A 27,775-nucleotide genomic window follows, 5' to 3' on the forward strand; every position below is an offset into this window, starting at 1 on the left:
GTCCGTCCACTCATTTATATTGAGTGGGGGTTCGGAGAGTGAAACGAGTAAATGTTCCGGCATTGCTTACAGTGCATCGGTACCTATAGATTTATAATCTTCTGAAAAGCCTATTTTTATACACCACAAGAATTTTGAGTTTTTAAAAATGTCTCTAGCGTCTGAAATTCTCAAAAATATATATATATTTTTTATATAAAAACATATCCGAGAGCTTTTGGCGACGATGATATAGATGTCGTAATAAGTGCGCTTAAAAATTATACATCCAAAAAACGCAAATTAGGTTTCGATTCCACTTATTGGACACTGCAGACATGAGATTGTTATCAACGTTTGTACAGGACAATTATAGTGGACAACCTGAATCGGCTAAAATTCACTTCGATTTAAAGGCGGAGTAATACGATGATATAAGATATTATTATCTCTTTCGACAGTGGATAAGCTAGCTGATAATGATTAATGACGGGAGGGGGGGGGGATAAATGTATTTGATTTGGAGCGCATATATGTTGAACGGGTATAACATATACATATGCCTCATCCTTGCATAAAGCCTGTGGAAGTATTGGAGACCACGGGTCGAAGTGATCGGAAACCACAGGATCGCGGGGATACTATGCATGATGTGCGCTTTGATTGTGAAATAGATAAGTATAACGAAAATGTACACTTGAAGTTAAAAATATTATTATAATAACTGGCGAGCAGACCGGGAGAAGCAATGACGTACACGTTAGTATACAAGCTGGCGAGTGGCATTCACACATCACACTCTCCCGAGTTACAAATAATACGTGCATTCTTCGATACTATATAGGTACATATAATAGTATATTAATATGTATATATGCGTTCACTATGTGTGTATATAATTTTACATACGGCACCGCATCTGTCGTACTCTATACCCTCCACTCATCACATAGACCTGTGAAGTATTCTTCGAGCAGCGGTGTTCCCGGGGGTTACCAAAATATTATACTGTATGCATCAATACTATTATAATGGCACCGCTATAATGAGGTTAATTGGTTCAGTTTTGAAATCAAATTATGAATTACGGGAAAACAATTATATTTAGGTACAATTTTATGTCTTACAGATGAGAGGGGTCAGAGGTGCGCGATCTCGAGGTACATTAATTCCCAGCGGAATCCATCTCATTCTACAAAATATTTTTTTAATACCCGATAGTCTTACAATAAGTAGTTGCAATATATAATATAAATTTATATTAGTAAATAGTTTTCTTGCATATTTTCTAAGTTGACTTGACATAAATAAAAAAATAATATAGATCAAGTTAAATACAAAAAAAATGTAAATAAATTTATAATGATTTAATAATATGTAGTACATATTTAGAAAATGATTGATTGAAATTGATCAATTTCAATGAGACTTTACAACGATTTGTTAGAGACGAAGCAAAAAAAAAGTTATTTTAAATTGTAAACAATTACATACAATCGTAAAAATGTGGTAAGCAATTAATTTTTTTTAACGAGGTTAGACTATAGAGAGTTGAAAATGTCCCATTAAGTGTCTGGTGTTCTGGTTTCGAATAGATCTTTAGTCCGGACTTGTATAATTTTATTTGAGGTCTTGATAATTTATTAGTTTTATAAAAATAATGCGCTTAGTTACAATTTCACAGCCCTTGACCGATAACTGATAACATACTGTATCAAGGGACGAAAAACAAAATGTTTTTTTTTTTAACCCGAATCTGCTACCAGTTTGACGGTTAATAATATGTTTTGCTCTCAGCCCACGAGTGTGAAATCTATAAATTTATAAAATTTCGAGTAAATGGTAGAATTTTAATCGGTTTCGAAAGTTCTGCGACAGTGTGGGTTCAGCCGCCGCATACACGACACAGAGTTTCGCTCGCACATATTATATTATTTATATTGTATATTATAATAGATATATGTTTTATGATTTCGAATGTTTTGATATTTAAATTTTCATTACATCCGATGCATATCTGCGAACGTAATATAGTATAATGGTGTGTTTGTGTCGCTATAACTGAGCACATACATTCGTTTATAATGCGCGCACGCACGTACCTACGCACGCACGCGTGTTTAAACGTCTACGTAAACATAGTACGCGATCACGACCAATATTTATATAATATATTATAATATTTAGAGTTTGTCGCGAGCGCTCGAGTTTTATTGATTATACCACAAAGATTTTAGACATTCATCGTATGATTAGACATTTTCATCTCACACCGTCCAATCAGCCGCACCTATCTGTATAATAAGAAGTTATAATCGTCTAATTTTTACACGTATAATACATTATATAATAATATACGCGCTGATGCACTGGAGATTATAACGTCGATTTATTTCAAACAACCCGTACAGTTTACTCATAGTATTACTTTTTCATTAATATAATTTGTTGGCTTCGACTTTAAATCATTTCAAATTTATCTACAATAAAACGATACCATGATGTATATGCGCGTTATTTGTTGGCTTCATAAAAATATTTTTTTATATTCGTTGAATTATTATCTTTCAACTGTCAACTAGTCATATGGCAAGAAATAAAAATCAAAATAAATATTAAAATATCAATACTTACCAACGACATCGGTATGATTTTACTTAGAAATGTGATATCGTATTATTCACTTCAACTATTCATAATATTATATTTATTTAAACCTATTCATCGATACGGGCGCTTGGGTATAATACCGATGAATGTTTAAAATTTTTAAAACGTACGAAATACGTTCAGAGGGATATATATATCGCTTCGATATGTACATATCGTAAACTCTTACTCTAATTTGTTCTATACACGTATACAGCAGTAGATTTACTTCTAATATCATGCGAGTTCACTGCTCATATAGATATTACTCGATTAAAAACGATTTCGTTTTGTTTTCGGTTGCCTGACACGGCACAGTGCACAAAAGACAAATATGCATATATATATATATACATACATAAAAACGTAATGCAATACTTGCAACACACGTAATATTATAATATTGATGTCGCTGTATTATGTTACACGCGCGTTTACCAAAATCTTATTCAAGACGGTAACGAATAAAAACGACTTTGAAACGATATATACATCGAGAATACAAATTGCCGTCGCCGGTAGTGTTTTAATTTGACATCAGTTCACATGAGGTATAAATCGGTTACGCGGCGAGGAGAAATTTATGTACAGATATTTGTCGAATCTAATGATACCCATTTCTTACTAATCACATCTTCGCTGGAATGCGCCTGTGCTCATTCGCGGTAAACGTACTGCAGCAGCTTCTGCATTAAGCCCATCATACACGCGTAGTATTACTACATTATAAGTATGCATCAGGTATTATTATTATTTGTGTACCCATAGATATTATTCTATCTTGTTTTGATACTCGAGACTGATTCGTTAATTGCTTACTCATAATCCGCGTGTTCTGTCGTGTTCAAAATGTTAGTCGGTTTACAAGTACTGCAATAATAGTCTCGTATACGAACGATTTGTCTGTTGCATCTCATACTCTGAGTGCGTTCGGTTGGCCGTAGACTGTAGCCGAGAAGAATATCTAACGAAAAACATTAAGGTCGCTCGCGTTCGTTAGACAATACTCTTTTTAGATGCCTACTAATTCGAAATCTAATAAAGTAATAACCGATAGACCGATACATGGCTTTTTAAACACAACAATAGATATTATATGCGCCGTGTTAAAAACACGACACGTATATGAACACGTAATTAAATCGACCTAACCGATATAAAAACCACAGCGTCCGCATAGTATAAGGTGCGTGCGTATATACAAAGGATATCGTCACCACTGCAGCAGGTTCGTTTCTTCTATACAGTTCTCGGGTTTGTTGAACGTATACCAACAAACGAAGATCGTATACGTAGGTATTTAATATTATTATGTGCGCACGCGTGTGTATATATATATATATGTACGTGTATAATATACAGGTATACAGGTACGTACTGCACGTACATATTATAAACAGCGGTTAATTTATTATGTAAATTGCAACGGTATATGCTTATGGGTGGCGTTCACGGAGCATTAGCTTGTCCCCACCACCATCGCCTCGCCGTATAATATCTGCCGTCCACCCTGTATATTAGGTACATTATATATATATATCTGTGTGAGAAAAAATACCCAGCCCGTGTATAATAAAGCGCACATACAAAGTTCTCAGTTGTCGCAGCGCGCACTGCACATATAGCGGTCGGTTTTCTTTATTTATCTTTCTACCACTCCAACTTGCCCACCGAACCCACTGCAGCAGCATCACGAGGTCGTGTTGTAGTATGTATACTAGTGCACTGAATGTGTTTGTGCGTGTGTGTATGTGTGTGTGTGTGTGTGTGCATATGCCGAGGCACATTATTACTATTATTATTATTATATACGTACACCAATACATACAGTGTACACACATATATTAAGAAGACACTAGGGGTTCGTAAAGACACGAGGAAAAGCATAAAACATATATAAATGTACACGAGCACACAATAAAATATTACGTAACTATGTAATGTGTTACAGTAAAAGTATGTGTCTGGCCATAGCTATAGGTTTTTTTTTTAGTTTTTAATTTGTACATCAAAATGTGTTCATATAAAAATACTGAACAATGAGCGAATATGATGATGAGATGATATATCATATATATATATAGAAAAAAAATTGTTGTCCATACAAATACAGAAAAATTACGAAATAAATAATTGACCAAATAAAATAAAACAAAAATGAAATAACAAAATTGTATTTTAAAAATTTAATATAATTTAAAAAAAATACTTTATGATGAAATAATCAAATATTTTAATGTAGTAACTTGCTTTATATTTTTGTAGAATATGAAATACGCATTTAACTACGTCGTGCGAATCGGATGGACTACCTAACGGAGAACTTTTTATTAAATCAATAAAGATAAAAATTGATTTTAAATCTTAATTTATTAATAGTATTATTATTGTATTATGATATATGAACCACGTTTTTATAGTTTATAGTACATTAGAAAATTGATATAATAATAAATAATAATTTTACAATTGGTTCTAAAACTTCAACTAAAAAATGATTTTATAAAAAATTATCAAAATGCATCATACAATGACGTAACTTAAATACATTATTGAATTAATAGTTTTATTATCATTATATTTGATTTGGAAGTTTCATTTTTCATACATTTTGTGTAAGATAATTGTATAACTTTCAATTTTTTTTTATATTTCATTTACAAGTACTTTTACATTAATATATTGGTTTCTTAAAATTTACAATTCTACATTTCTCGCTTGTAAAATTTCAAACTACAAGAATGATTTGAAGTTTGATAGAATTATTTTGTATATAAATTATCATACATAGAAATATAGAGTAGACTAATGCCTATACATACAACGCAGGAAATCAGATAGTTAAACCTAGATTTTACCGGTATTCGTAGTTTTACCGTAATATAATCTATAATATACTATATTATCATGTATTTATTTGGAGAGAAAAATAGTGATTACATAAACTTCGGGTATTCGCAACGATTAATCGCATTTTTCTATTTCGATAAATGACCCCACATGCCTAAACATAAGTTGTTTTATAGGTAGATATACCTATACATAATATTATTATAATAATGGTTAAGTGACGATCATATGATTTTTCAAGTATTCGTGTTTAGCATAACCGGATGTTCTGCGTAGAAGGTAAAAAACGGTTCGTCAAAAATTCGTCTTCTGTGTGTAGTGTAATTTGTTAATGTATATTCTGCCCGGTGGCAATGATCGGAATAAATATCTATAACAGTGCCGATTAAGGAGGAGCGAACGGATAAAATTTTTAAAACAAGGCGTTCGCGTCATCGGCTCCCAAATAAAGCATTCTCGACGTAAGCAAGTTCTATCCATTAAGAATAGTATAGCCAACAGCTAAATAATACACGTTTGTCAGCTAACTATAGCCTATAATACTATATACACTCAATATTGCATACGGGAGCTTTAAGAATAAAATTAGATCAATATTGCTGAATTTGTATTACTCTTGTAAATCGATTTGTATTAGGTACCTACCATACAGTTTATGGCTTATTTATTTTATTCAAGTTATAACTAATGTTTATTAACCGGATAAAATACAACGAATGTGATGTATACTTACATATTATAATATTCCGAAAAATAATCATTTTTATTTGCTTTTTTATAAGCTTTTAAATTTCACAACACAATATCCGTAATATTTCTAATAATAATATTTATCAATTATCGAAAGTAAAATTTCAGTTCATATTTAGCTCATTTACCTAGTATATATCAAGTATTAAATTATTGCGTAGTAAATAGACAGTGAAACTACAGTGTAACTTGATATAATACTTAATATTGTTTTATAATTTTAATAATTGAACTAATTATTAAAATTTAAAAAATGAGTGATTTATGGTTTTAATAGAATGTCCAGACATGGTGTAAGCTTATTAAGTTCAATGTTCAAATGCATAAAGTATAAATATAATACAATATTATAAATTTTATTTTTATTAATATATTTACATAATATAAATCATTCGTTTTAAATATAATAGTATAATTATACAATCACACAATTTATATTGGATTATCTACTGCAGGCTATATGTATACAATATTTTTTTTTTAAATTCTAAAAGTTTTAAAAATAATATAAATTACTAATTATTTCAAATGAAAATTAATAAATTAAATTCATATGAAAATATTACAAGTATTCGATTTAAAATAAGAGGTTGGTACTACAGAATGCAAATATCGATGTAACTTTACCTCTTATATAAAAATAATAGTATTATAAAATTAATGCTAATATGTATAAAACAAATGCATTAACATTATGTTTATGATAAAAGTATGGTAATATGCCAATATGCGAAAAAATATATTCTCTAACTGATTAAAAATAATTTCAATAAAGATATTTAATTAAACGGTCAGACGAATATCTATGAATTATCAATACGATTTGCATGTTTTATGTTTTTATATGATATGTTAAGTTAAGCTTATTAGTTATTTAATAATTTTTTTAAGTGTTGGTGTGTAATTTGAATTTTACAAGTTTTCTTGTAAGACATTGGAATAATTATTAACTAGTTTAATATAATGTGCTTCAGAATTGTTAAATTATTCTTACAAGTGCGAAACGAACAAATTTCCAGCCAAATTCATTATTATTTCATATAAAACATTTAATCAGACCAAAGTCATTTGAGGTCAATCATAACCACAATTATTAATAACCTTTGTCTTTCAACGGTTACTATATGCATTATACATAAATAATTATAGACTTTTTTATCACGATGAATGTTTGATATCATTATTACTATAAATTATTATGCTGTTTTAAACTAATAGATATTACACATTTTGTTTTTTATATAGTCGCTAAATTATAAACTAATTTTATTTATGTTCATCAATTTCGTTAAAAATATTTACGTATGGATATTTTGAGTGATAAATATAAAGTAAAATCATTTTTTATTGTAAAATATATATTATAGTTCATTATTAAAATTTAAAAATTAAACTACATTTTATTTTACTATTACTGATAAAATTACTTAAATAATTACAATTAAAAACCAAGGTAGGTATGTGAAAACTCCGATACAAGAATAATACTTAATAATCAAATATATTATTGTTATTACTAGTATTAATATAATAAATTAAAGCATTTAGTGCAATGAATGTATGTAATTTTTTAGTTAAAAGCATTATTGAATATTTGTAATTATTCACAAGATATGTATGACACGTGAATAAATAACATTTTAAAAAGTGGTAATAATAGATAAAACGTATTATAATCCATCGATTTCTAATTATTGTATTTATATTTTTTTTTAAATTTCGAAATAGTTTTATTCTATATTTCTTAAATTATTAACTGAATTGTATATAAGTAAAATACAAAACTGAATAAGTAATAATTAACTTGTTTTTAGTATTTAAATTATAAAGCATATGCATCTAATGTATAAATACATGTTATAAAAAAATTCATTTGTTTGAAAAAGCAGACAATTTAAATTTAACTTTTTTTACTATATAAATAAAATTATACATTCGAAATTGTGTTTACATATTATTATATGGGTATTTTATAAAAATTAACTATAAAATTTAATTAACAATTATTCATAATACGATATACATGCAGAACAGATACCTAATCAATAAAAAATATATTTAATAAAGAAAAAGTCGTGGAAGTCACTTAGTAGTTCACTGAAAAGGATGTGATTAATAATATTCTTCAATGAAAAACGATTCAGCAGAGCAGAAGTGGTTTGTGTCATTCAAAATTTCTTAGAATATTTAAGTATATTGATATTGTGTTTGGTAATGCCGAATTTTAAACGCCGAAATTTAATGCATTTTGTATACATTTAAAATAAAAATTTGTTAATAATATGTATTAGTAATATTTTCAACTAGGTCATGAAAACTTTAGGAAAACCTTGAATTACACTGTAAAGTATTTTAATAGAAAAAAATGTTATTATACATAATTAAATCGAAAAAGACTAGATGAATAAAAATAGCACAAAAAACTCAAAATATCTAGAACATTTTAATGTATAGAAAATGTTAATAGTTAATACAAAAAAAAGTGAAAAATTCAAATCTCATTTGTTTTTGAATTTTAACAAAAAAAACATGATTTTGCATATAAATCTGTTTTTCTGAATTTTTCATTTGTCTTATAAATTCTGGCCTTTCCTCTGTATTTTTTAAGTATCTACTGCATATAATTTACTATCAGAAACCATTCTTGAGATAATTATCGAATTTAATGAAAATAAGAGAGAAAGTATAGGTAACTATGTGCTGCCTAGTAACAAAAAAAAAAACGAATTACTGAATAACCGTAGATACTTGAAATTTTTACCAGCATTTTCTAATAAGTAGTGACAGTTTTAAAATGTAACATAACAAGTATTTTGACAATAATACATATAGATAAATTATTATATCAATAACATTTAATTAAAATATTAAATAATTGAAATTAACATTTAATAAAATAAGTAATGTATCAAATTTTATACCTTATAAAATAAAAAAATAGTAATAATAACATTATAATGTATGAACTTATATATCTAGCGCTCTCTCTCTGTAATATTTCTGAATAAATCTGATCAAACCGGTTAATCAGAGTTAAATAGTTTGTATCCATTTTATTTTCACGGCGTACCGAGTGTATGCAACATTTATTATTTTCGGTTATTTATTTAGAATAATCTAAGCTATAGTTAAAGGTATTAGTGTATTACATTTTAAATGGTTGGTAAAATAATCTGTTCGATAAATTTATAAATAATTAAAAAGAAATGAACATTTTCCTTGTATTGGGCGATCACAGAAAGTTTGTTTACCATATTAAAAACCGTAAATACATCGCCTATTAAATACGATTCAAGGTGGAGTTGTTTTAGTCATTTTTTATAATTTTATTGTATTATACAATATAATTGAAAAAAAATTATGAAACTAAATTTCATATTTTCATAAATAATAACTAGTTTATAGTTGGTGGATTTACTTATATTAAGTAATATTCTGCGTGTTATATATATATATTTGTTATTTGTTATGTATAATTTGTTTTAAGTACGTAATTAATTAAAATTAAAAAACATATTTTTAAAATGATATTTTAGTTGTAATTTGTTATTATGCTTATTTTGTATGATATTAATTACTTTATTAGTATCTAGTACAAAATTTTCCTATACTGTTGGCTGTTGCTATAGAATATTGAACTCTAACATAACACTACATACATATCCGTTACATAGATTATATAGTTTCACAGTTTTTATCTTTTTGTTGAAAAATGTAAGAAAAATCTTGATAATTTCTTCTTCTAAAACAGTAGATTAAAAATAAAATTGTTTCATTGATGTTTTTATATTTTATTTAAGAAATTATATTCGTATAATGTTAAACTGACATACGATGTTCCTAAAAAATATCTCTTCTTTTAAATCAATACTGAGTAAATTAACTACTTTAAATTACAACTAAAAAACCTAAATTGTTTTTTAAAATTGCTCCATTGTATGGATACAAATAATATTATTACTAATAAATTATTAATTTTTAAGTTTTTAATAAGGTTAACTGCTTAAGTAATTTTTTATACTAAATACATTCTAATTTAAGATAATTTTTTTTTGCTTTATGTTCCTTATTCAATTTATGATTTTTTTTTTTTTTTAATTAAATACGAATAAAATTAATTACAATTACAACATTTTTAAATTCATCATAGTTATATACTATTTGGTTTTTTATAGCATTTATAAAATATGAATAGTTAAGAGGACGCCATACCCACATGTGTTATCTCTGTCTTACTAACGTACATCATATCAATTTTCGTTCAGCAGAATACATTTTGTGATGTTAGCTTTAATATGAGAATAAATTTACCTATTATCAAATTTAAAGGTAAGAATATTATCTAGACAATGACATGCTTTTATTGATATTATTATTTTAAAGTGAGTTATAGCTATGTAAAATATTACAATTTTAAAATGTTTATAACTCACTTTAAATGATAATATCAATAAAAGCATGTCATTGTCTAGATAATATTCTTACCTTTAAATTTAATAATAGGTAAATTTACTCTAATATTAAAGTTAACATCACTAAATGTGTTCTGCTGAATGCAAATTAACATCTATATTAGTAAGACAGGGACAACACATGCGGGTATATCGTCCTCTTAAGTAATAATATTGTAATAAAGAATGTAAAAGGTATACGTTTGAATAAAATAGCTTTAATATGTCATACATCTGTATATAGAAATGTTAAGTACCTATACGCCAAATAATAGACAGCATACTAAACAATTATGTAAATATTATTATTAAATATTCAATCAACAATAATCTATAGAAACATTTTAATTTTCAATCCAGTAATACAATTACATTATTTCCTTTTAATTATAATTTTTTTTATAGAAAATAATTAAATTTATTATCTATGCAGATGCAGATTGTAGATTTAAACATAATATTGATGTTATCGTCACAGTTGAATGAATAATTGTTAAGTTGTAGAATTTATTTCAATTATAAAAAAATGTTAAAATATTTAATACAAATACAAATAATTTCGTAATTTGAATAGTTAGTGAATATTATCCATCACATATTTTTTGAAAGTAGTATTATTGTTTAATTCAATTTAACATGCATTTTGAACAACCTTATTAAATATATATAGGTGGCTACGGTTTAAATATTTAATTTTTTGTAAGTATTGATAAACCAATGCGGTTATTTGTTAACATAGTTTAAATAAGATAAAAGGCAATATATTTTAAACTTATTTAATCATTTTAATAGTGGATAGTATGTACATGTATTACAGTAGTATTTTAAAATTGTAATCTTTTACCTGCCAGCGTAAGATAATGTAAATAATTATTTATTATTTAGGAATCTGTTTTAATAAGTATTAATTAATTAATTAATTTAATAATAGGATTAAAATATAACGACTGATTAATAATTGATATTGCATAGTGATTAGTGATATATAGTTGTAACTCGTAATCAAAGAAAATAAGCTGACAAGTTAGGTTTCCCACAGAGATTTAAAATAATGAGTTAATGTAGATACCATTATTATAAATTATTTTAAATTAATAAATATTCATAGAACACTATGTAGTTTACCAATAAAAAAATGATGATTTTAACAATTATATTTTATATATTTAATGAAGTACCTAAAAATTATTGTACGTTATTTCTATAGAAGCTAATACAATATCATTCATTTATATAGATTATAGAGAGAGGATAATACTATAATAATAGGGGTGCTTAACATTGTTTGTTCCCATATTAACACCATACCAATTCGACTTACACAATAAATATTATTTTGTTTTAAAATGTTGTAATCATTAATGTATGATATGGTTTTACAAGATTATTTAACATTCGTGAATTATATTATATTTTTAATTTACTAAATACCGTCTAGTGTTATATCAAAAAACAATTTAATTAGTGAGCTATTCGGTATTATTGGTGTAGTAGTAATTAGTAGCGTAGCAACCTCGGCTTTTATGTATGCCGATGATAATGGGTTACAAATTTACATGATATTAGTATATTACCTATAAAAGCTCAAACAAAATATTCATATCAATTTTTAAAAATTATCAGATAAAAAACTGAAAACATAACATGTATTTAATTAATTTTTAAATTAAGTAATGTTGAAGTATATATAAATATAAATATTATAATCTCATAATAAAGTAGTATTAAATAAAAATAAACTATATCAATAGTTTCACGATTTAAACATTTTAAACATGTATTCAACGTTTTCAATTATCAACGGTTAATTTAATAGATTTCAATAGATTCTATTAACAACAATGTAGTTTAATGTTTTTTAATAAAGGATAATACTATAAGACGTGACAATATAGTAAATATTATTTGATATTATGTACGTACAAATGGTATAATCAGTACAACAAAGCATTTTGCAAATACAATACAATCAAATGAGTTAAGTAGATCATTTTTGTTTATGTTAAGATGTTAAATTATTTAAGTTTTTTATTTACATTTTAAAAGTGATGTACTTTTCCATACTGAACAACGCAAATAATTTAAATTACTTAATAATATTAGTAATATATTTTAATTTAATTTGATATAATACTTTATACCTATATTTTTAATTAACATCACTATTAAGATAAATAACAGTATAATATGAAAACGTTGTCAGTATATTCTATTTTACTATACATAATAGTATATATTATATTATAATACTATAACAGTCCCTAATTCATACAAGTCGTAATATTTATATACTAAAAACCAGTTTTGTACATAATTTTAATCGTGCAAGTAAACACACTCAACAAACGGTATAACCACCATGGAGCCTTTGGAAAATGAAGTTTTTAAAAAAAAAATTTTATAGCGTGCGTTATTTATGGATAATATTCGTGTTATAGGTCCAATCTAACATGTGCACATAAAACGGCATAACCGTCATTTTAATAATGTTATGTAAATATCGATACGATGAGTGTAATAAAACTATACGCAATACGCCTCAAATGCGTAATAATATTTCGTCAGAAAATCGCGTGTAAATAATAAATATCATTATTATAATATATACTACCTATACTAGGTGTATAATGAAATATATTTTATGTGAGGATGACGACTGTACCTGATTGTTGACATTGCAGCAAATTGGTTCTGCCCTGGAACTTGCAAAAAAAGTCCGGTCGTATGTTGTAGGCGGCCAAAAAGTGTCGACACAGCGCGGACACGTCGGTCGCGGCGTCTGCGTCAGACCGCAACTTTTGGCGATCCTCTGGACGCGGTCGTAGCCTGCCGTTGCGTGTCGATCCCGTCGGATTCGGTGGCGACGGTACAGGTCTTCCGCGGTCTTCGTACTTCTGGTCGGCTAACAGTATGGATTCGTATCCGACGGCGCACGGGGACATCTGGAAAACGATTTTCGCATCGTACGTTACAATATTAAAATATTACGATATTAAGGTGTTATCGTGTGTGCTGATCGCGGAACGACGTCGAAGTCTTGAAAAACAAAACAAATAACGACGACAACCGTACAGCAATGACGATGAAAAGTGAAACGTCGCGATGATAAGACGAGACTGAAATGAGTGGGCGAACGGTAAATAATAATATCGTATAAGTAATATTGTTATGTGGTCGAAAGCTGTATATGCTAAGCGCGTGCGTGAATTTGTGTACTGAGATTGTGAGTAAACGTGTGTGTGTGTGTGTGTGTGTGTGTGTGTGTGTGTGTGTGTGTGTCCACGATGTGTACATGTATAAATGCGCGCGCGCGTGTACGCGTATACGTCGGGGTAAAGGGTTAATAGGTTACACCCATCGTCGTACAAAAACGCACGCAGTTTTTTTTTTTTTAATATGTTATTTAGCGTACATCGTTTTTAATAACAGGCTATGATCTCGATGGAAAACTGAAAACCGGTACCGTCACGAACGACGGACGCTATATTATTATACATATATATATTATAATATTATTGTATGTAATAGGTACACGAGATTTCACCTCCCGCACAATACGCGCGCGGTTCGTCCAACCGTCGACCGAATCGGTGTTTCGATCCGCCGGACAACACTGCAGTATTATAGACGATTATTTTCACGGTACCTATACGTATCGTTACGATTAATAACCATTTTTCGACGAAGGTACCTACACATTTCGACGCCTCCAAATGTAAGTTATGGTTGCCGGGTTTAAACACTAATGTGCGGTAAATATACACAAACACATCATTTTTTTTTTATTATAAATGATTCATAAAATCACGCTTCCTCTTCGGTTTGTATTTCCTTACAACTGAATGACCTCGAATAACAATTTATAGCAAGCAATATTATTTACTAAACAAATTGTTAGTATAGGTTACTCGTTTTGAATCACGTCGTAGCAGAACATTTTTAACAACAATTATAAAATATATTATCAGCATTTATTTTGCAAAAAAAAAAATACTGATTTAATCATTTTTCATCAAATCAACGTTCGAGCTATAATGATTCTAAAAATCTCAAAGAAACGATAACAAGAGAAAAACATCACGTAGAGGTTATTATAATGTTTTCAAAATAATTATGGTTGACTTCATGGTGAAAAACGTAAATTAAATGTAGAACACGTTTTTTTCTTTAGCGATTTAAAACTACGTCTATTTGTGAGTACCTACATTTTCTTAAAAATTTAATATTATAAGATATTCAGTGTGAAAACCTATTGTTGAACAGAATAATATTAATTTCTATAGTGGGCGCGCCTCCCCACGCTACGTTAAATATAATATTTTCAACATACAATGACACCAACTCGTTCATTGTTTACCTTAAAAGTTAAAAAAATACTTCAACGCATGTTAACCGACCAAAAAGAATATACCTATACATTTTACATTTTAGTTAGAATATTGAATTCAGATGTGACTACTAAGAGTAGTTCTTGTATTATTTTGGTTTAGGATTTTTCTTTTATAATCGGGCGATAAAAAAAAAACGCATTTCGTTATAACACAGCACACACGGATTTCCGAATGTGTCACAAACACACATTTTTACCGTTATAAAAAAATACATTAATATTTTATTATAAAATAACACATGAATATAAAAAATACACGAATAGAACACGTATAATTAAAACAGACAGTTAATGAGACATCGTGGACAAACTGGCCGCGGTCGATACAATCGATAAACAAATGCCCGTGTCAACGATTACAGCCGAAACGCGTTATTGACGCTTATATTGTACTCGTGTACGGATTAGTTGACAAATACAATACTTGTACACATGTTGGTAAAACAATTAATCGTGGTAATATAATATAATCACGGGTCATTCACGAGGAATACATTCTCGAAGTTCAGGACCGATTGAAGATTATAATTTGTATTGTATTGTATTATACCTACGTGCTGTGTCATATCATTGTTGTGGTGGACGTAAAAGGGATCGTAGGTTAAACGATGTCAATGTTTTCATATTAAATTATAATTTATAATACATCAGTATATCCGATTACTGCGCGGGGGAGAGAAAAACCGGTACCCTCACTAAACGTTATAATATTCAAACAGGTACGCAATTACGTGTGTTACTAGAGTCTTCGCATCGTCGCGTACGTATCATAATAATTTAAGTATAGGTGCCTACAGTAAAGAAAGGACGAGTCAAATAACTTAATATCGATAACATTTTAAATAAAGTAGGTAGCCGTGTATAAATATTTTTTCTTCGGACGCTTATCGGTTTCACTGCCCTTGACCGCGATGAAAAATACATCATTATTATTATACGCGTGCAGGGGAAAATCGGATCGTTCGTGGATAAGAAAAGTTACAATAAACGGTGGTAAGCGGGTATAAATAGAATATTACGCATGCCAAAGGTGCTTAAATTGATGTCTGAAAACGTACGATAAAAAAATCATAGTTTATAAGTATTTTTATCGAATACTATGATTTAATGATCGTCAAACTAACGCGTAGAAAATACATAATAATAGGTATACCTTAATAGATAATTTTAAATCGCTATAACTTATAGTAATATGCCGATTAAAAATCCAAGTATTGAATTGAACACGAAAAAAAAAATCATAAGAATATTGCATTACGTATGAAAAATCTACAGCTATGCACATTAGTTGTTTAAAGAGAACTAAACACACTGATTGACAATTCATATTTGACAGAGAGAAAATTAACGACTGATGAAAAATTTTACTATTTATACCTGGAACTACATGTTACATAAGCTTTTATTTAATTCATAAATTAATTATATCGATTATACGTTTATAGTTATTACTCCGATCGATAAAATAAGATACTTTTTGACGGCTGCGTTTTTGAAAATGGCAATATTTGAGATCAAAAATACTCCTATGATTTAGACACGAAAACAAATATGTCAAACTAGATTTGTATAGTCTTTTAACAGTAACCTATAACCTTACTGAATTAATATTATATACAATTTAATCAAAACATATATGCGTATTCACAAGCGTGTTTGTCTAGCAATAATCAGGCCAATGAATTAAAATGAACACTAAACGAACTTTTTGAATTTTATTTTATGGAGGTACTGATTTTACTGGCTTCCAATAAAATTAAGTTTGTTCCAAATCATGAAATATTCCTAGATATCAAGCCTACCCCTTCCTCTCCACTATTCAAAACAAGACCGAAAATTTCGCCTATGAACAAACAAATAACACTTAAACCATACCGCCCATACCATTATTATATTATTGTGTCAAAGCTATACGCATATTTACGTCAAGTTAGCGAAATTTATTGATACGTATTGAAATTTCATTTATAAATTTCATGAAATCTGTTTTTATTTATTTGAATAGTATAATACTATAATATGCCAACATTATAATTATTTACATTTATTCGTTTCGAAAACACAATGATTATAAAATTATAATTAATTTACTAAATTCATATCACTAATACCTTTCACACGATGGGTTGGCTGATAAGAACAAAAATAAATAAAAACCGGAATGTTATTATCATATGATATTTATTTTAATTGCATATTCACTTTATACAATAACACAACAAATTATGGTATGGGAATATAATATTACTATCGAATTTCAGTAGTTACACTAGAATTTGAGTATATGACCGTTTATGAGTATAAGTATAAATATATAACTGGTTTTTGTAATTCAAATAATATTTTATTAAATATTTAGTAGATAGATATACCGGAATGAAATATTTGTAAAAATTTAACAGTTTTTAATACAATCACTTAAGTATGAATATATTATAATATTGTGAATGTTTCTTGTTGATTTATATAACCATAATTAAGGAAAAGCATATTATATTATGTTTATTTTATAAATATAGTATGATAGTAAAATACTATAAAAAAGTCTTGTGTTTTTATTAAAAAAAAATATTTTTAGTATATTAAGAATATTGTGTTCGTTAATCAATCAAGTCTTGAACATTTAATTTATCGTAGTATAAATATTTAAAGTTTAGATGATTTCATTCTTCATTCATAACTAGATTAGTTTCATGTTGGGATGATCTAATTCAAATTAAAATCGTTTGCATTATATTAATAAACTTACAACGAACCATAACGAATTTTTAGAAGCAAATTAAAATTACATAGTACTCAGTACTTGGAATTTAATTTCAATGTCTTGAATTTAAATACTTGGCATTAAGAATCTTGCTAGCTTGCTAGTAGGTAGGTATATTTTTATCATTTTATTAAGTAAAAAAATATCACGAAATCTTATTATTGTTTAAATCATAGGTTGTTATTTTAAAAGTCATAATCAAATAATATATTAACTTCATAAATTTGGTGTTCAAACTGTTCTAAGTAAATATACAATTGAAAAAATAATTTTTGTTTTGTAACGTTTTTGAAAATACGTCATTTTTTAGGAATAAACTAAACATTACCTTTTATCAATTATTGGGATTATTAACCTTTAAAGATCTAAACAATAAATGAACATTTGAGATAGACTTTATATAGAGTAATAATAATAAGCAATGTACAAAGTAGCAGTATATTATCATTTTTAATTTTTCAAGTGTGACTGAAAAATATTATAGCTTTAATTTTATATGTTTAAATATATATTATTATAAAATTAAATGAATATTATAATTGTTTCGATAAATATTTTGTAAAATGTAAATAAAAACTAGTTTTAATATTTGTATAATATAAGAAAAATCGAAGGTTTAAGAAAATTAATACCCAATAAAAATAATTATATTTGATGTATTAATGTATATATCCATACATAGTATAAATAAGGTAAGTGATAAGATTTTGACGTATCTCAAATTCTCAAAAACCAGTTTAGTTTTAATCACTGGATTTTAAGATGACTTAACCGTCTTAACCTTTTTTTATTGTTGTTTTCGACTATAATTAGATGAATAGTTGTAAAAATTAAAAGTATATTATTTTGACAAGTGACACAATTTTAAAAAAGAGTTTGAAATCTTACTAAAATATATGAGCATAATTTACTTATATCATTAATGCAAATGTACGTGTATTTAAATATATAATATTATTTTATATTTATTGACAAAACCAAAACAAATAAAGTTTGACTTAATATTATTTAACATTAAAATATTTAAAATTATGTTTATATCGAATATCTACATTATATTAATTGCGACGTACCATCATTATGCACACAATGAAAGCTTGTTATACACCTACATATATAATACTATCATTTATTAAGCAGTTTTGTAGGTAGAACTAATGAGTATAGGTATAACTAATATAAATTATGTTCAGTAAATTATTATAGGCTATAGTATACGACTTATGTGTATCGAAATCTAACTTCCATATGTTATACATTTTTTTAAATTTATTAATCTAATTGCTTTGTGAAGTTAATTGCATATTTTTGTATAGATAATATATTATAATAGTTTATTAGTCAAATAATATATTTAACTATTATTATATACTAACTATATTATTTATATTTAATAAATTTAAAGTAAATTAATTACCCAATAATTTTTTTATAAAATATTGCTGCATAACATATTAGAATTCAATACCGTTTAATTACGGCTAGAGAGAGATACTTTCTAAATTCATCAATGGTTACTAGAATATATGCTTAGAGACTTTGGAAAAGTAGATTTTTTCAATAAAATAACTATTAATGATTGTATTTAGTAATAATGATAATAAGCTATAAATTATTTTAAATCCCAATCCTAATTCCTGAAACTAGACTAATTTATATTAATTATGTACATTAATAAGTTATATGTATAATAGGTATATATTATATATAAATATATAATGGGTATTTATGTAAATACAAATACACTAAAAAAATTAAAAAATTATGTAAAATTATGTTAGAATATCATCGTAGATGCTTATTTTTTATGTAAGTACATAATTGTACAGTCTTACATTACAAATACATTATATATATAACTATATAGGTATGCGTCATGTGATAATACGATCATTTTTGATATCATCTATTTATGTGTGAATAAATAAATAAATTATAGACAGAAAATATAATTATATTTGTATACACTAAAATGTTTAAATTTTGTATTTAGGCATCTAAATGTGGGAATCCGCTAAAATATCAAACCTAAATAAAATACACATATTATGACATATCCCAAAATAAAATATTTCGTTTTACCACAAACTCTCCATTCTATGTATCTAATCAACACTACACACAGACCTAAAAATGAACACAGTGATTGAAATTGCTATCAATTCTTATTCACGTTACCACAACTCGCTCTTTGACTACTCATATATTCTAGCAAAAAACCGAACCAAACCAATGTTCGGTAACCCACCCAAAAGATTAAAAAGAAAATAATGTCGTGACCTACTCATCTAGCTTAACTCCATAGCCTCAATCCAAGAGTGTCGTCAGTAAGCGGTTTGCTGGCTTCTCTTTTTAAGTCTTTTGTGAAAACTTTTTTGTAAACAATTAAGCTTATTGTGCAGAATTCCTATGTGTAGATTGTTTAATTTTAAATAAAAGGAAAACAAATTTATATACACTACTATTATACAGAGTATACATATTATAACTATAATCAAAGTAAGTATTTGATGACCATATTATTATAGAAATCGTTTTGTTGGAATATTTTCATGTCTACGCAATATTTTAAAATGTAATCTATGATGCTTGTAATTTTGTAAGTATATTTATTATCTACTAATCTATCAATAAAAGCGGTGACCCTTAATTGGTTTAAATTATTAATAAATATGTTATATAGTAAGCGAATGTGTCAACGATAGTTCGTATATTATAAAAAAAGCGTGTAATTAGTAATAATAAATAATAATAGTATGATGTCCATCCGAATATCATACGAGACCGAGTCTATAATAATATTATGCTTAGAACAAAAAAACATAAATTTTTGAAAAATGTTTTCTCCTCTGTGGGGTTGCATTATCACTGCACAGTTCACAGACTAGCGATGACTTACATAAAAACATCTGAAAACTGCGTGGTATATTATGTATAATAATAATATATAGTGTAAACATAGGCGTTGCAACCGGACGAAAAGACAGCAAGCGAAAACGGCTATTGCTGCTCTAGTTGCCAATGGTGCAGCATCTGTGTCGGCTGCGAGGCGACAACAGACGAGAATTCTGATGTCGCTGTTAAAATTTATGGATACCGCGGTTGCTCCCGATGTCGGACGACCAATTTACAAGAACAATGGATCGAAGGACGCGGTCGCTTGGGTTTCGTGCGTATCGGCCGTCGCGCGGTGTCTAAAAAACTAATAAATAATAATACTACTACAACTACTACTATTACAACTACTACCGAGCGCGTATATCCATTGTTCGGGGATCGTATATTATAGATCCTAATGACGGCTACGTCAAGACAGTCGGTGGCGGTGCATGTGTGTATATAGGTATAATAATATATACTTACTCCACCGAGAATATAGGAATAGTGGGACCTGTGCGGGGTTAACATGCGAGAGGGGAAAAAATACGGTCTTAAAATTATTGCGCATTTTTTTTTTTTTGCTTCGACATAAACCAGTTCTCGATCCGATTTCAAACGACGGTTTATATGCAGCGCGCAGAGCCAAACGTAAACCGTCTTCGATTCACCACACTGCAGCCGCACTCTCTTCGGTTATTACAACATATTATTATTATTATTGTTATTAACATTATATTATTTAATACGACCCCCACGTCACGTCCTGAAGGTATGTGAGCTTTTTTTTGTTTTTGTTTTTTTTGTTTATTGTCGAACAACGCGCCTGCCTGCAGACGGTCGGCCGCTGTCGACGGGATAATATTAATGACACCGGTCACCGAGTTCGACAAAAGCCGCCTACAAATTATCGAAATGTTATCAGCATCAGATATCCGAATCGAGCTATTATTGACCGTCATCGTATTATAATAATAAAAATATAATGGTTCCCATCGACCCCCTCGCGTTCGTGCAACTCGTGCGTTCGGCGGGCAACGCGATGAAGGTATCAATATGATGTGCGTTGTTCCACCGGACGACCATTAAAATAATATATTTTGAGGTATACCGTGTATGCACATGGATTATTTTTCGATTAACAGTTCCAACGAATGAATGTATTACGAATAAATTACGAATATTTTTGATTCTATTATCCTCCACAGTTAATATAGTTTTGAGAAATTTTATGAATCGAGAATATTACGGACATTATTTTATTTTTTGCAGCTATTTCATATCAAGACTATGTACGTTTTTCGCTAAATATTTATTATTCTTCATTACTACTTATTTTAATTAATGAATACTAAATAGTTCATAATTATACTAACTTCTCAGTTCTCGTTAAGACAGTAAATTTATACAGTGGTATGAATATTGTAATGAAAAAAAATAACTTATAATAAATGTGTCTTTGCATTCGTTTTCTCATGTTAATTATGTATCCGACGGTATCTTATAGAAAGTTGGTTTTAAATAGCTGTAATAATTTATTTTTAATTGGAAAATTAAAACAATAATGCATTGTCTACGTGGATTTTTATTTTTCATCTAATATTTCCGACACTATATAATATTATTGTTATGTATTGTATTTACTGTGAAATAAAAATAAGATCAAACGAGAAAATATTTTTTAAAAGTATGAAAATTTAATTTTTGATATTTCTATGGCTGTGGCAGACGTTTTTTTAGATGGCGTGTGATCAAAGTTCCAAAATAACATTTTTTAGAAGAAGCAAAAATGACAAACATTTATAGGTACTTCGATATTTACGGCTTTAAGTAATTGTTACACGATAATAATCATGCAATTACCTATATCATTTTCAATAAACACATCTTTATAAGAATTTGTTTTTATATATCAACATAAAAAAAAATTTTAAAACCTAATATTTTCTAATAAGAGGCAGAAAAAAATAATAATAATGGTAAGAACAAATATTTTACATTTGCGATATGAATATTTGTTTGGGTTCATTTTTATTGTTGGGGAGGACATTTTATCAGTCTGTGTACACCCCTATGATTATAAGGTTTTTAAATGTATAGTTTTGTAATCGTATTATCTTATGAGTTATGGTAGTATTGTGTGTGCTCGTGAGTTATAAATCATTAAAAAATCGACATGACATTTTGGAGTGTGTGTATGTGTACCTAGATGAAACTTTATAATAATACATATTATTATTGTCTAACACTTGTAGATATTTGAGCACGCGGTGCGATATCAAAACCCAACAGATTTTTAAGGACTCGAACACTCATTAGATTATTCCTATCTTAAAATCAATAATATATTCGTACAAAACAATAAAAAAAAAAAAAAAAATGTATATAATATATATTATACGTACATAAACATATAGGTATTCCGGTATTCCGGAAATATTTCTAGATATTTTTATTATTGTGTTACGCGCGTATAGGTCATAGGCGGTATCGTTTTCCATTGTACTAAAGAAACGGTGAAGATTTTTTAAAGTCTAGAAAATATACGATATTATTAATGTCGCATTCTTTAAAGTTTAAGAGAGTCGTCGTCGCCGAGTCTGTATAAAAAACGACCATCGTGTGTGACGGTACCCCGTGGTAGACCATAATATTACACGTGTACCCAGTAGCGGATTCAAGGGGTGGGGGCGATTGCTCCCTTGGCAGTTATATTATGTATTTGTAATGCCTCACATCAAAATCTAAATTGTGCTTACAAAAGTTGAACAATTTGTCCTTCCCTCCCCCTCAAAAACAAAATCCCTGGATCCTGTACGAGTCAAGGAGGTACGGGATTACTTTGACCCGCGTTTTCTGAAGCGCGGCGACCGAGTCCGGTGGCGCGTACAATATGTAACGTCGTCGTATCCAACTCGGTCGGGCCCGACTAAAAGTCGGACGCGATGGCTGACGCGGTCCGCATAATTAATATTATTCTATACGACCTCGCGGCACAAACGAGATAAAAATACGAATTCGGATCAAGAAACCGATCGCCGCTCGGACCGCCCGTAATCGCCTATGCGGCGCGAAACATCCATCGTTCTCCGGCGCCCGCGGTGTGGAGTATCGATCTCTATTCCGGATATCCGCGACCGGACATTAATTGGCGATTATTATTATTTACGATATCATCAGAGAGACTATAAGATCGTCGATCTTACCTGCCGTATGGTGTGTCGCACCGCTGCAGCCACAGTTGCTACCGTCTTGGTCCGAGTCTCCGCGTGTGCGCGATGACGATATCCGCAGTGTTATTGTAGTATTGCGATCCGGAATCGCGGGCTGACTTCACGTGTCCCGCGGTTGAAGAGCGCGCGCGCATGGACGACGACACAAACAGCTGATCGCGCGCGACGAGCACGTCGCCGGCCGGTGAGCGTTTCGTAAGTAGTAGTAGTAGTAACAGCGGTAGTAGTGGCGAGAGCGGCGCGCCGTGGCCGGGCCCGACTTTTCCGCGCCACCAGCGGCCGAGACCGGCCCGCAAACCGGTTTCCCGCCGCGGTTGCGGCGGCGAGAGACGCTTCGTGGCTTCGACCTACCGACGCCATCTGTTCTCCGCCGTCCGGACGCCAGAAAAACGACAAATGCGTTTGTTTTCCGCGTACGAAAAAAAAAATTCATCTGAAAAACAAGAAGCAGAAGTGCACCCATCATTGTCATCATCATAATATTATACGATGGGAGGACGACGACGGCGACTACGCGCGAACAACGACGATAAACGAAACGAAATACGCGTCGTCGCGTATTACGCGCGCGATATCGATCTCTATGATGTATATAAATTTAATAATATGTATTAATATTATTATCGTGATTGGCGAGTGGTATAACCGTCACCGAGTACCTGTACCTGTACACCGTGTTATGTAGATTTTTTTTGATTTTTTTTTTACGATTTATACGATAGTACCTACTTACATATTATTGTATACAGATGAAATCCTGTGATCGTCATCGTCGTCGTGCGCTGCGTGTAACCTAACCTACCGTATATGTAAACGTCGCCGCGCGTTGGCGAGTAGTGCATATAATATAGGCACAGCGCTGTGTAGAATAGGTACACACGCGACACCGGTAGATCCGTAGATCAAAGATCTACTATTACTAACAACATAATAATAATAATAATAATAATAATAATATACAAACACCTGCACATGTGCGCGCCAAGCATCACTGGTACAGGTAAACGCGCGGCGGCGGCGGTTATCGCGCCGGTGACAACGACATATATTAATATATATTATGTATCGGTATCACTCTTGTGGGCAATGAACTCTGGACACCGTCGTGTCCTACGGTTTTCGACGTATCATATAGATACCTATTCGATTTCCTTTACGCGCGCACACGCGTTACGACGTGTTTTCGGTTTTTCGACGGATTTCGTTGTGTTTATAAAGTGTTTACACGGTTTACCCGCCGTAAAATATATCACCACGTACCGCGGCGATACGTGAACACACGGTCGGCATTTACATATGGATTTCGGTACCATAGGGGACGACGACGTTGTTCGGGATTTTATTACTGTGATAAATTATCGTGCTATGATGCGTTGAATATATTTAAACGCCGACGAAATGTGATGTTTTTGTAACTTATGTTTATATTTATATTGTATTATGTGTGACAAACCTACCGCGAATCGGTTTCAAACGGAGGAGGGGGGTTTATTCAAATTAATGTTATTTGGGTTTTCGGTTTTGATAAAAAAAAGTATAAAAAGCATATTAATTATTATTTATGATTTCAAAAATCAAGATAATTGATATAGAATAGTTAACAATGTCTAAGAACTCCGTGGGATGATCATAATTCAGAACCTGCATGATATTTAAAATATACATTTCTTATCTAACGTTTATAATCGAGTAACTTATGGGATGTGATTAATTAAACAACAGTAGACGATGATTACATATAGGTATATAATACTATGGTATAGTAAATAATATGTTCATTTGTATTATGTACATACGTACCTACCTATGGGCTATGTGCGTGTTGCTTCACAGTAATTTCACCGACCATTATATTATTATACACGGACAATTTATTACAAAACGGTTTATTTAGTATTTTTATAGAATGCAAAATTATGTATTTAATTCTTAAAATTTATAACAAACATTTTTGAAACACTACTCGGCACATAAATATTATCTTTATATTTCCTATATAGATGTAATTTTGTTCACATTTATTATAATTATTTATAGTGTTATTACCAACGGGTAGTTAATATTAATTTGCATTTGGTGTTGTCATATTAATTTATTGTTTTACGTGTATTAGGATATTATTTATTAAAAATATCATAAGTTCATAAGTCTGTTAAATTATAGCAATAAAATGAATAAATAAATAAATTATTGTTTGATGTATATGATTTAAATTAGATTTTAACGCTGTATTTAATCAGAAGTATAACATGCGAGAACGTTATAATTATAAATACATGTCCAACCGATTTTTTAACTAATCGTTAATAAAACGATTATATGCCACTATAAATAAGTATGTTTTTTTTCTAATGTAATATGATTTATTTAGTGTAAATTATATTAACTTAGTTCATAAAAATGATGTATGTTAATAATGTCACGCTATTACAACAAGTGATCAATAATAATAAGGGGTTAATTTTATTCGAGTAATCATATACTTAAAAATTGATAGGAGTGGTTTGCGCTGACTTATGGAAATACTTCACTATTTAAATTTAGTATATTATATTATTATGAGTAAAATAATAAACCATAATATAATAATAAATACAAAAAAAACTCAACTTAATTATTCCTGATACGAATTTGTATGTTCATTTATTTTGAAATCCAAAGCACGCATTTTATTTTTTATAAAATAATAAACAAGAACTTGAATATAATGTAAGAATAATCATTCTATAATATCTTAATGTATACCTACTTATAATATACAACAATATACATACTTACAACCGGCCTGCAACGGTTAATATTCAAATGACTTATATTGGTCTCACTGTCTCACATACTCATGGGCATATTATTGCATTATAACTATGTGGAAGATAAATGCACCTGAGATTTAAAATCCTAGAATATAATATAATAGACTTTATGATAACAACATTTAAATTTATAATTCGTATCAGAAAACGAATACATATTTTATTTTTTTTTAAACGTCAACTGCAGAGTAGAATTATACTACAATGCAGCGATCATTACAATTTATTAATATTCACAACGCACGAATTGAAAGCTGTACTATAATATAATAATATGTACATAATCAGACCTGGATAGAATCAGCAAGTTTTAACTCCATTAGCCAGGCTATATTTTGGTATTATATTAAGTATTAAGCTTGATTGTCCCATTTAAACGGGTTTTGGGCTAGAGAAAGTTTTAAAACTTGGTGCGCCGGTACTGTACGTCTGTACAACGAAGCAACGAATGACTAACACAACATAAATACCCCAAAATTCGATACTATGACATACAAATATAATATGAAAGTCAGATACCGTTCTATCACTCATTCATTCACTGAACGCTACTTTTAAAAATTGATAAAACATATAAACTTGAAATTTGGAATAATGGTTCTTCTAATGCTCTCAATGTGCAATAAGAAATATTCTTAAAAAATTTTCAAGCTTCCTTATTGTTTCAAATATATTTTTGTTTGTATATACTATATAGGGTTTCCATTGCTTACAAAAATAAAATAGTTAATTTTAGACCTGTACTTTATGTTTAGTCAAAACAACTCAAATAACCGTGTTAAAAATCTACGCCTAATGAAGTATATGTTAATTCCAAAGGCATTTAATTTGTCATGGGCAATGCTATACAGGAACAGCAAATGTACTATTGAAGATAATGCTAATATAAAACAATATTATTAATTATATATATATATACCTACTAGAATTAATTAACAAAAATAATTCATTAGCAAAAAAAACCCAACTCGTATTTGATTTGCCTATATGTAATATATTATAAAAAAGGAAATTTGTTT

General features: G+C 29.0%; 1 protein-coding gene across 3 annotated transcripts in view; it reads right to left on the reverse strand.

The window, feature by feature from the left end:
* The window catches only part of LOC113553759 (unconventional myosin-Va), a 67,213-nt gene extending 43,087 nt beyond the window's left edge, over positions 1 to 24,126 (reverse strand). For 2 of the 3 annotated variants that reach the window (XM_026957264.1, XM_026957261.1), the window contains exons 1-2: positions 23,917 to 24,126; positions 13,342 to 13,621 (exon numbers count right to left, since the gene is read on the reverse strand). In XM_026957264.1, coding sequence (XP_026813065.1) covers positions 13,342 to 13,621 — 280 coding nt within the window. In that variant the 5' untranslated portion in view covers positions 23,917 to 24,126. Of the gene's footprint in view, positions 1 to 13,341; positions 13,622 to 23,916 lie in introns of those variants that run through there. The other variant, XM_026957262.1, reaches the window with a different exon arrangement.
* Between the last annotated feature and the right edge of the window lie 3,649 nt (positions 24,127 to 27,775).

Source organism: Rhopalosiphum maidis, chromosome 2 (genome assembly GCF_003676215.2).
Source record: "Rhopalosiphum maidis isolate BTI-1 chromosome 2, ASM367621v3, whole genome shotgun sequence".
NCBI classification, from domain to species: domain Eukaryota; kingdom Metazoa; phylum Arthropoda; class Insecta; order Hemiptera; family Aphididae; genus Rhopalosiphum; species Rhopalosiphum maidis.